The 12,437-nt window shown below is 45.7% G+C and overlaps 1 protein-coding gene across 1 annotated transcript in view; it reads left to right on the top strand.

The window, feature by feature from the left end:
- MED27 (mediator complex subunit 27) overlaps positions 1-12,437 on the top strand; it is a 197,428-nt gene that overhangs the window by 122,933 nt on the left and 62,058 nt on the right. The window contains exon 4 of the mRNA XM_079927719.1: positions 7,140-7,233. Within this exon, the coding sequence (XP_079783845.1) occupies positions 7,140-7,233 (94 nt within the window). The remainder of the gene's footprint in view (positions 1-7,139; positions 7,234-12,437) is intronic.

Raw genomic sequence — 12,437 nt, 5'->3', positions numbered from 1 at the left:
GTAGGTAGCTAGCTAGCTGGGTAGAGGTGGCAAGGGAGGGAGCGTGGTGAGAGACGGTGGAGGAATCTTAGCTTCTCTTTCTGTCTGTCACTCGTCTAGTCTTGCTTTTTTACGTACAGTTAGAGAATAACTAAACATCTCTGACCTACGTGATGATACAAATATTTTACAAACCTGAGAAATTTGGCCAAAGTGGAGGAAGTGAGCAAGTTTGACCTAAGTTTCCAATCCTGTTTCTTCAGCATATTGAGATTGATAGTTGGAGTTTCAGGCAGTCTCATTCTCATGAAGTAATTAAACAAACCCCCTTCTGTTTGCACCCACTGGCAAAGTCCTCTTGGTCTCATCATTCTGGACAGGTGTGGAGGAAAATCTTAAATTATTTTCAGATGGTGCAAATTACTCCTATTTTTTGTTTTTTGTTATCTGCCGGGCATTACCCTTTCCCCAGAAAGGTGGTTTATTAATATATGATTTCCTAACTTTCAGATTTTGTACGGGTGGAGAAAATGAACTGCATGTATCGTACACACTGTGTGGGGTAAATGCTATTTAAATCTGGTCGGAGCTGCTAAACGTCTCGCTAACACGGGATCACTGGCTAGAGTCCTGGTTTGTTGGGGTTTTTTTGTTTTTTTTTCCTTTGAGGGGGGGTCAGACTTTAGAGAACTAAGCCATCTGTCCAGCAAGTTATTTTAAGGCTTTAATAACAGGTACCCTGCAATATATTTCAGTGTGTAGGGGAGACAACTAATGTTTTGCAAAACCGATATCTTTAGAAATGTCTTCCACATTCTGTTTTGTTATCATTTTGGTATTGTAATCCTGATTTGATAGCACACATCTTTGTCCTAATGTTTTTGCAGAATTAATTAGTTCATTAAAAGCAGCATTTGAAAACTGGCATGTCAGTCACACAATGCATGCCTTCAGAACGCTCTTCCTTCTTAGAAGCATCGAGCTGCTCCTAAAACAGATGCAGGGATCTTGTAGCTGCGTATTAAGCTTTAAGACTTTGAAGACTCTCTGCTGCCTTCTTTGAGGTGCGTTCTGAGGGGCTCTGTGGTTGCCGTTGTTAGTGACTTTTGATGGCTAATGTAGTGAACTCAACACGTCACATCTTCACCTGCTAAAGAGAACTTTGCATTGTAGTTGTTTCATAACCGCCTAACTGGCGTCTGCATAGCTTACTTTTAATGTCCTGTCTGCTCCTTCGGCAAATATTTAAGGAGTGCCTGGTGGGTACCAGGCACCGTGGCCAGTTGCTGGGATTCAGCCTTGAAGAAGGCGGTCATGCAGTCCCCTGGAGAGACCTGTTGAGGCGATAGACCTTAAGTAATCACTGGGAAAAATTGCTTAATTACAACTGGGACGGGAGACGCAGAGAGAATTAAAAAGTGTAACAATAGAACTACCATATGACCCAGCAATCCCACTACTGGGCATATACCCTGAGAAAACCATAATTCAAAAAGAGACATGGACCACAGTGTTCATTGCAGCACTATCTACAATAGCCAGGACATGGAAGCAACCTAAATGTCCACTGACAGATGATTGGATAAAGAAGATGTGGCACATATATACAATGGGATGTTACTCAGCCATAAAAAGAAACGAAACTGAGTTATTTGTAGTGAGGTGGATGGACCTAGAGTCTGTCATACAGAGTGAAGTAAGTCAGAAAGAGAAAAACAAATACCGTATGCTAACACATATATATGGAATCTAAAAAAAAAATGGTACTGATGAACCCAGTGGCAGGGCAGGAATAAAGACATAGACATAGAGAATAGACTTGAGGGCATGGGGTGGGAGGGGGAAGCTGGGGCAAAGCGAGAGTAGCATCAACATATATACGCTACCAAATGTAAAATAGTTGGCTAGTGGGAAGCAGCCGCATAGCACAGGGAGATCAGCTCAGTGCTTTGTGATGACCTAGAGGGGTGGGATAGGGAGGGTGGGAGGGAGGCTCAAGAGGGAGGGGATATGGGGACATGTGTATGCCTATGGCTGATTCACCTTGTTGTACAGCAGAAACTAACACAGTATTGTGAAGCAGTTGTACTCCAATAAAGACTTATTTTTAAAAAAGTGCCGTAAGAGGTGAGATGAAGGGCGCACTTACTGATGGGGGCACCGGGGCGAGTGTCAGAGAAGGTTCCCCTGAGGAAGTGTCATTTAAGCTGGAACCCAAAGACTTGAAGCATGCACGGGGCTGACCTGGGCCTGGGGGTGGGAGGAGTTATGAGAGGAATCCTCCAGGTGGAGAATGTAGAACGTGCACAGCACAGCGTGCAAGGTAGTGCGAGCCTGCTCTGGACGTGGGGGGGAGGAGGCGGGGCCAGGCCAGAGCAGAGCAGCAGCTGGACCTCGGGGCCTCGTTGGCCCTCCGAGGACTTGAGGTTAAGTTCGCCACCGAGCTGTGCCTTAAGCAGTGATGCAGAAAGTGGGGAGCTCTCTCTTTTTACAAGCAAGGAGCTTCTGTAAAGCACAGGTGATGTGGCTGTAGAAGGCAGAAAGGGTTACTTACTATCAGGTGACCTCTGAGGTCATGGAAGTAGGTCCTTGACTTTGTTGGAAAGATAAGCAGTGAGAGACAGTAGTTTAAAAACAAACACTAACCTTGGACTCCAGCATGGAAGCATGATTTTAAGATGATCAGAACTATCAGATCCATTGTACCCCCTGTACTACCACTTCAGTTATGTTCACTTCTAGGCTGCAAAATGTATATATATACTTCCAAAATGAAGATAGTTTTATTGAAAACTACAGTTTTCCACCCAGAAAGGACTAAAGAAGAAAACCAGATACCTTCATTCTAGAACAGGTCTAGAGCAGTTTTTCTGAACTTGGGGTCCATGAATGGACTTTAAGGGACCTATAAACTGCAGAAAATTACATGCAAAATTTTGAGCAGACATATACTTTAGTTTATAGTGCATTCTGAAAGGGATCTGTGACCCAAGAAAGATTTAAAAACACTGATAAATCGGGAAACCAATAGTCTTTTACATGTTTGCAGAAAGCCTTTAGGTTTCAGAGGAAATATTCGTGTGTGATTTCACAAGGCTGAAGGAAGTAATTGGGTGGAGGGAGATACTGGTCAGTGGGTTGGAGGCAGCCTGGTGGTCCAGCAGTGCATGGGGCTGTCTTATAAGGTGTGCTACAGGGTTGTTTATTTAAGCAGACCATCTCTTGGAGATGCTGTTAAGTCCCTAGATTGACGGGGACATTGAGTAAGAGGACCTCTGAGATCCCGGTGTTCTTTAATTCTCTGATTAAGGACATTTAAAGGAGCAGGCCAAGCTACTTGAAGAAAATCAGAAGAGAACAAGGTTTATAGGGCTTCAGAGACAAATGTTAGGATTCTGAGAAAGGCATGGTTGTTTCTGAATCAGCAGAGATGTTGGAATAGTTAAGACTGAAGCTTGGTACTAAGGAAGCCTTTGGAAAGCCTGAGAAGGAGCCATCGGATGCACTGGGGAAATTGGATCAGAACCCATTGAGAGTCTGACTGTAACTGAGGAGCGTGACAGGGAGATGGAATTCTCTAATTGCTTAAAAGTTCATTTTCTACCTGAAAATATTGAAACTATGAATCCCACCTTGATCTGAACCTGTGATTTCTAGGAGTTTGTGTTTCTAAAAACCTGGTTCTTGGACCAGCCAGCCAGCTGATCAGCTGAGTGCTTCAAGGAGGAGAACCAAGCAGCTCTCCGTTTTCGAAAGGCCTCTGTAATGTAAATAGGAACAGCAATCTTTCCAAGTTATTACCCTGTTAACAGGTTGACAGATATGTGCAAATTGTGACTCACTGCTCAATTTGGCACGAAATTAATGTCGTTCTGCACCGCGTCTGCTCAAGTGTAAACCAGTCACCACTGCCGTGTTAGTGCTTGTTTGCCTATATTCCAAAGGTAAAAATTAAAGTCATTCGATCCTGCCGCAGAGCTGAGTGCAGCATATGGTGGCGTGTGGGAGGGGAGCGCGCTGTTCCTACCTGTCCTGGGCCCGCGCTCTGAGCTCTGCACACGCTGGCGGGGCTGGCGGGGCACACAGAGGAAGCCAGGAGCCCCTCCCATGCCAACCCCCACCCTCTGCAGAAAGAAAATGTCATCTCGGCTCCAGCTTTTTAATTTGCCGTTCCAAGCTTTCCTTATTTCTGTCAAGTCACTAGTGGTGGTGCATTTGCGTTTTGAAGGTTGGGTCTATTTGAAAATGAAATGTTTTGATTTTTTGCTTCTAGGATTCCGACATCGTTTTCCTCAGCGAAAGATGCAGCTGACTTTCTTTCTCTTTTTTGGCAAATACATAATGTCACCTGTAAAAAGGAAATTTGCATCTCCTTTATGTTAGGTGTGGGAATGAAGACCCATCTCCTTGAAGCGCATTTTTGCTTAATAAAATCTTTGGGTTGAGCTTTGCTGAGCTTTATCTGAGATCACTGGCTGGGGAGGGAACCAAAAATACCGCCCCCGACCTCTCTACTTTGCCATGTCCACATCAGATATTTCTTCTGGGGCTCTTTTCTCCTGCCGCTGCCTCCCTTTACAAGTAAAGAGCTCGTATGCAGAGGATTCCAGAAATGTCAGGGAGCTTGTGTTGCCTCTGCCCTTTCAGAATGCTGGACCCTGCTGAAAGCAAGCAAATCGAGTAGCTGGCATAGAGTCCTGGAAATCTACACCCTGAACTTGGTTTCTGGAATCATCACCTAACCTACCTATGCCCCTAAATTCCCAGCCTACTAGAGAGACAGGTTTTCTAGAAAGTACTTCGGAACCTTCAAGGTGAAAGATACAAGGGAGAGCAAATTACGATGTTAACTTTGTGCTCAAGTTCTGCATATTCATTTGCATTCTACTGTCCAGAGCTATAATGGCTATTGATTGAGGATCCGTTCAGAAGACATTGGCTGTCCCCCTCCCCATTAGCATGTACTTAGCAATGACCTCCATCCACACAGGAGAGTGGATTTCTGCTTCCTGCTGAGTCTGAAGTAACTGGGTTTACATCGCACACGTAGAGTTGTTAGCAAAGCAGTCTGTAAATGCAGAAATGTCTCCAGTGACCTGGTGTGAACTTTTGACATGAATGTTGCCACCTGTCTTCCACCATCTCAAGAAACAGTAGGCAGTTGTGAAAAATGAGTTACTTTCCTCCTTTCCTCATCTTTTCGCCTCTTTTGTAGCGTTTAAGCTTAGAGCTAAGGTTGTGTATCATGAAGCTGTAAATCTAGAAGGGACCGCGGGAGATGATGCATGATGTCTTAGTCAGTCTGGCTCTTAGCCATCTAGGAAAGATTGTTTTCTAAACCATTTTCAAAATCAACAGAATGGAGCCTTGCCTTTAAGCAGTACCTCTTTTCTTTTTAAGCTAGTTCGCTTTTTAATGCCACATCCTCACCTTGTGGTCCTTTCTTGAGATGGAAGATGGCTCTTCGGTACCGAGTTTTAAAAGCCATTTGCACACTTGAAGAATACCCGAGTCTCCCCACAGGCAGCCCCCTTTTCTGCAGGAGCAAGTGGCCTTCAGCGCACCTCCGCCTCTTCTCGCTTGTCTCTGCTCTGGTCTTCCTATCATTGTTACTCACCACTGGGCCTTCTAGAGTTTTCCCCCTTCCTTTTTCAACTTGAAGTTTAAAACTGCATATAACGTTCCCTAGGGAAAACCTGATAGGTTAATCAGCAAGATTACTGACTTCCATAGCTCATATGTTGATGTTCACTTTTTAACAACTGGCATTGTGTTGTCTGCTGTCTCTCATGAGCCCCAGGTTTCAAACTAAACTCTGTTCATGTTATGAGTGGAGAGCGAATCTCCCTCTTCCCCCAAGAGAACATAGCTTTTATATGTCCCTGATCTAATGGACGTGTAATTTAATTTGTCGTATCCAACAGATACGAAATCCAATGTAAAAATCCTTAGCAGATAGTTTTGCATCTCAGCTACTGTATCCTACATCCCCTTTGTGCCCGTGTGATTGGACGGTGAGCACAAGTGCTGCTGTGATTTTATTCTCCGAGGATCTGAGCCAGACCCAGCTCTGTTGATGCTGTGGGTTGGTGTTTTCTCAGTGAGCTTCCGCTGGGGTATTGGGGGTGGGAGGGATTCTTCCTGCTAAGAGAGGACAGTTTTGCAGACTATGCCCACGATGCCCATGGTATACCAGTAAGAGTTATTTATAAATTTTAAGCCCTAAGTTTATGCCATGCTAAGTGCTTAATGTCAGTTATCTCAATGATCATTGAATCGTAATAGGTACAGCTTCCATTTGGACCAGAAGAACAGAAGACTGCCTTTCAGAGGGATGTTTCCAAGAAAAAAATGGAAACTGATATGTCTGATATGTTTGACCGTAGTCAGAGACGTTTTAGAGTCAGGTAGAGAGTTTAAGGGAAAAAATTGTCATAGGTACACAGAAAAAGAATCAAGTGAAAATCCAGTGAAACAAAAAAACTGTACAAGTAAATAAATATACTCACGAGCCACTATGCAGCTCAGCTATTTAAAAAATATATATAGCAGATATTTTAGAATGTAAACAAGAAATACTGATTTAAGCAAAAATGGTGAGATCATTTGAATTAGTTAGACTCAAACCAGAAAAACAGGAATGACTTCAGGTATTTAAAACAGAAGGAATTTAATCCAGAGACTTGATTATTGAGGTGATTGAGATGAGAAGCCAAAGAGGAAACAGGAAGGCAAACAGGTGAGCAAAACAGGAAGCTGCTTCCATCCCTAGACCAGGAGGACAGAGGGAGGGGCGCTGTAATTGGAGCCCAGTGGCCAGGAAGGTGGCAGAACTAAATTCTGGTCTATAGAAGAAAGCCACGAGGTCACACCTTAAAATGAAAAACCAGGAACTGGCATTAAAAACACATCATGTGGAAATACAGAGGTAAATACCAACAGAAATCACTAAAAAAATGGATGGTCACTAAATCACTAAAAAGCAAGAGGGAGAACTGGGGAGTAGTATTTTTCCTTAAAAGGCTTATAAATCCCATCTGCCTTCTTAAAAACGTATTTCACTAATGAAAAATTAAATTGAGAAGGAAAGCGTACCGTAGGTTTGTATTTCTGTGACTAGGGCTCCAGCTCTTTCACCTGTGTGTCTTTCTCCCTCTCAGGTATGTTGACGACGTGATTAGCCGCATCGACAGGATGTTCCCTGAAATGTCCATCCACTTATCCAGACCCAATGGGACGTCTGCCATGCTTCTCGTAAGTTCTGCCTGACCTGTTTGTAGGGACACGTGCAAGGACATTGGCCTCCAGGTTAACCTGTTTCTGTGTGGTCGGAGCTCTAGAATGGAAATTAAATCCCAGTTTGATGGTGAACAGCGTTATTTCTCTTTACCGGCATTCTGTAGTACGTTCTACATGCTTTTGAATGAAATCGCAGAGCCCATCTAAGAGTTACCCAGACAGGAAATACAGTGTGAGACCCTGTCCCCTGTGAGTCAGTTCATGGTGTTTTGGTGAACCTGTCTTATAGTGTACCAAAGACAATAGGAATGCTCGCCTATTGGATCCTGCTATGGGAAATCATTTATAAAATCCATTCCGTATTTGAAGAAAGTGTCTGAGTGCTCATCTAAGAGTTACCCAGACAGGAAATACAGTGTGAGACCCTGTCCCCTGTGAGTCAGTTCATGGTGTTCTGGTGAACCTGTCTTATAGTGTACCAAAGACAGTAGGAACGCTCACCTGTTGGATCCTGCTGTGGGAAATCATTTATAAAATCCATTCCGTATTTGAAGAAAGTGTCTGAGTGCTTATCACTGACGGTTTCTGATTTTGTTGTTTCTTTTTTCTTTTTCTTTTTTTTTTTCAATATTTATTTATTCATTTGTTTGTTTTTGGCTGTGTCAGGTCTTAGCGGCGGCACGCAGGCTCCTCTCTAGTTGTGGTGCGCGGGCTCAGTAGTTACGGCATGCAGGTTCAGTTACCCTGCGGCATGTGGGATCTTAGTTCCCCGACCAGGGCTCGAACCCACGTCCCTTGCATTGGAAGGTGGATTCGTAACCACTGGGCCACCAGGGAAGTCTGATTTTGTTGTTTCTGATGTGGGTTTGCTCTGAGCAAGTTGGCCTCCGGACCTCATCACTGATGTTTGTATTCACATAAATTCACCAAAGACAGGTGTGTTTGGGAAATACGGTAGAATAGAAATGCTACATTACAGTCGCAATTAGAAAGGCGCAGAGACAATTAGAATAGTCGCAATAGTCGCAATTAGAAAGGCGCAGAGACTGCAGTGATGAGGTGCTTTTCCGGCGCTCTGGGCACTGACACACATGCTTGGAGAGCCCTTCCTCGAGCACAGATTTTGAGGAGCCTCCATGTTTTACAGAAAAGGAGAATTAACTGGTTTAGAGTGATGGTTTTTGATGGACATCAGGAAGGCAAGCTTCAGGACTGAGTGGTTTTTTTACGTCTCACTAGCACTGCTGCTCTGGGGCCTGGTGTGAAGTCCCCGGACTTCAGCGTTTTACCATTGTAAACTCTTATAAATAGGTAGTCACCCAGGACGAGCGACTGTTCACTCAGTCCACTCACCTGAAGAGAGCAGGCTTATTGTGTGTGCATGTGTGTTTTTCTCTTAAGAAAGGAAAAGACGTGGGATTGTTAATTGGGCGGGATTTCACATGCGAGGCAAAATCAGTGACGTTCATCTGGGTAACATGCTATTTTCTTTAAAATTCTTTCAGTTAAAAAATACAGCGAATGAGGTAACACAGTGTTCTTTTGCTAGAAAAAGAAAACAATTTGTATATGTCTAGAAAAACATGCAATATTTTCTGCCCCGGTTAAATGTACAAACTGTCTAAATGTTAAGATCCTCTAGACCCAGCAGCTGAAACATAAATCCCACTTCCAGGATACTTGACAGGGACCAAAGAGTTAATGAAGATAAAAGTGAAAGTGTCCACAGTGAGATAGGTTTGCTCAAATTATTTCTGGGTCATTGAGCCTGCGTTTCCTGATGAAGGTATAGGGATTTGGCATTGACAGGAGTGAGCAGGGAGAACAGGCTTCTAGGCAAACAGTCTAAGATATTAGAGTTACTTCCACCTGAGAAAGTGGGCTTTTACTTCACAGCGACCTGTCAGCCTCATCTGCTTTCTCACTGAGCTTCTGTTTTCGTAGACTGATGGTGAGAGTTTAGGGGCTCGATCAAGGACAGAATTCGCTTTTATACACACCGTTTTCACTGCCACGAGTGGCTAATTCAGATCACTGTGCATCTGGCCAGCAAGCTGTCATCTTCCTTAGGTGACATGGGAATTCACACAAGGTGGTGTCTGTTTATAGGAAGAGCAGTGGGTGATCTGATTCGGAATTAAATTGCCAGGTGGATAATCATACTTTTAACATCATGGCTTTACTTGGCTTTTACTTTTAAAGATGGTATTTTATTAGACTGCAGATCCCTAGGCCACTTGCTGTCACCACACACATCTTCTCTGAGGTCGAAGGGAATTTCCACCTGGGCGGAGAGCGGGACTGGCAGCTGCCACCTCCCCTTGTCCCCTCGCTAGTCACCTGTGCCCTGTGACCGGTGGAGACAGTGTGAGACCCGTGCTGTAGGCAGTGGGGCGCCACTGCACGAGGTTCAGGCAGGAGTGAACCTTGTTTTCTGGAGATCCTTCTGAAATGAATTGTGTGAATCTGGGAGGTGGTGCACTCTGAAAGCTTTGGGAGGCAAGTGAGACTGATGGGGGGACCAACTAGGCCGCTGAAGCAGGACGCGTGTGGGCAGTCTCTGCTGACACCTCCCTCTGCCTGCTTGGCCGAAGCCTGAAGTGCACCGTGCTTTGTAATAAAGCAGCGTTTCCTAAAGCAGCCAGGCTTCCGTGAGTGCAGGCGACAGAAACCTGCTCTGATGAACTGAAGCAAGAAAAGGGTTGGTTTTTGTCTTTGTTTTGCTTTTTAATGATGCTGGATGCTCACAGACATGAAGATAGAGCTGCCCTGCCAGGAGGGACAAAAACCAGGTCCACTCCAGGGGTGTCAGGAGCAGGACGAGGTCCCTTTTTTTTTTTTTTTTTTTTTTTTTTTTTGCGGTACGCGGGCCTCTCACTGTTGTGGCCTCTCCTGTTGCGGAGCGCAGGCTCCGGACGCGCAGGCTCAGCGGCCATGGCTCACGGGCCCAGCCGCTCCGCGGCATGTGGGATCTTCCCAGACTGGGGCACGAACCCGCGTCCCCCGCTTCGGCAGGTGGACTCTCAACCACTGCGTCACCAGGGAAGCCCGACAAGGTCCCTTTTGGACTCTGTGGCCCAAGTGATTTGACCTCAACTGCCTTTCGTCCTTTCATCCTGCGCCTGTGCTCATATATCCGAGGGGAAACACTCCCACTGGCCTAACCTGAAGTTGTCCCTCCCCCTGGGGGGGTGGGTCCTGCCTTGGCAGCCCCCGAGAAGAATATGGAGTGGAGGAGGTCATTCCTCAGGGGAAGAGAGGCAGGGCCGAGCACGCGGTCCGTATGACAGAGCACATGTCCCCTGCCCCCCCGGAACCACGCGGAGCCTTGTGCTCTACCTAGCGCTCATCTCCTTTCCTCCTCGTAGAGGCCCTCAAGGTAGGTAGCGCCGATGGGTTTCATTTCACAAGTGAGGAACCTGGGGTGGTGGAGGTCGTGGTTTCTCCAGGCTCGTGCAGCCAGGACACGGCTTCCAGGCCTCCGGGGTGCTTCTTCCTCCCGTCTCTGATTATACTTCATAGCGCTGGTGAGTAAGATTTGGGTGATCAGACACCAGGCGGGTAATTTTTTCTTGTTTTTTTTTAATTGTGTAATTTGATGTATACAAAGGAATATATGTAATGTGTATGCCAGTTTAAAAGTATAGTGATAAACACATGAGCTTACTACCCAGTCTAAGAAGCAGAAGATAAGCAGTGTGTGCTTCTCCCCAGTCCTTGCCTCTCCCCCCAAAATCACCACCACCCTGATAATCATCCCCTTCGCTTCATTTTTTAAGTATGAATTTACCACATGGACATGGATCCCTAAGTAATGTGTCGTTGAGTTTTGTTGAATTTTGAACTTTATAAGAACAGTGTCATATTGTGTGATTGTTTCTAAGATGTAGCCATGTTGGTAGTTGTATCTGATAATTTGATCATCTTCATGGTTATGTAATAGTTCATTCCGTGACGGTACACACTTTATTCTTTCTCCTGTCATTTCCGGTTTTGCTTTTTAAATAGTGGTGGCGTGGTCATTCTTGCACATGTACCAGGGTATATTTTTAAGCTTTTGCCCACGCCACAGAGGCAGTGGAGGAAGGGCAGTGTTGGGAGCAGTGGAGCAGACAGCTTTTCCTTTCTTTTTTTTAAAAAATAAACTTATTTATTTTATTTTTGGCTGTGTTGGATCTTCATTGCTGCACACGGGCTTTCTCTAGTTGTGGCGAGCAGCGGCTACTCTTCGTTGCGGTGCGCGGGCTTCTCATTGCGATGGCTTCTCTTGTTGCGGAGCACGGGCTCTAGGCACACAGGCTTCAGTAGTTGTGGCACGCGGGCTCAGTAGTTGTGGCTCGTGGGTTCTAGAGCGCAGGCTCTGTGGTCATGGCGCATGGGCTTAGTTGCTCCACGGCATGTGGGATCTTCCCAGACCAGGGCTCGAACCCCTGTCCCCTGCTTAACTACTTAACTACGTAACTACTGTGCCACCAGGGAAGCCCCGGACAGCTCTTTCCAAGAGTCACTTGAATTGTGAAATGTAGTGGCCTGGTGTCCACACTGGTGTACATAGGAGTCCAGAAACAGCTCTGGTTAACATGGCCTGGCGTCCACAGTCAGCATGCTCCACTGATTTTGGTGTCACTGGAGATCTCTTCTGGTTTTGGTGTGTGAGCACAGAGGGGGTTTTGGATTTTTTGTGCACACACATGGGAAAATGGCATAAAGTCATTGAACTCCAGAGCATTCTGTGAACAAAGGGCAGGTTTGGTGATCCCATTTTGGTTTCCTCCCTCACCAAGCAATCCCTGCCAGGGAGCAGCAGGTGCCTTAGATGTACGAAGATCTGTGCCTGGGAGCCTCAGCCTGTCACCAACAGCTTCTTCACGATGTAGAGGGGAAAGGAAACAATGAGGACTATATTATCGAATTGGCACCTTCTAAGGCGATTTGGGATCAATTTTGCTCCTCTGAAAGCTAAACCTGCCTTTCCTTGTTGGCCTGGAGACATCGGGCTTCAGAGCCCATCAGACGTAGGAGCAGTCACCTCCGGCCTGGGCTCTGTGCTTGACCTGGAGGCCCAGGCATTGTATCCGCTTCCTGCTTGTGGACACACAGGGAGCGCAGGCTCAGGAGGAGGGAAGGGAGGACAGATCGGGGCTGAGTCAGTGTTCGCTGAGTGAATGCACGAATGACGCAGAAAAGCATCTTTCTCTTCTGGATGTCCCGGTTTCTCC

This window comes from Stenella coeruleoalba, assembly GCF_951394435.1.
Source record: "Stenella coeruleoalba genome assembly, chromosome: 7".
Taxonomy (NCBI): Eukaryota; Metazoa; Chordata; class Mammalia; order Artiodactyla; family Delphinidae; genus Stenella; species Stenella coeruleoalba.
Note: the sequence above shows the minus strand (reverse complement) of the source record. Positions and strands in the feature narration are given on the sequence as shown.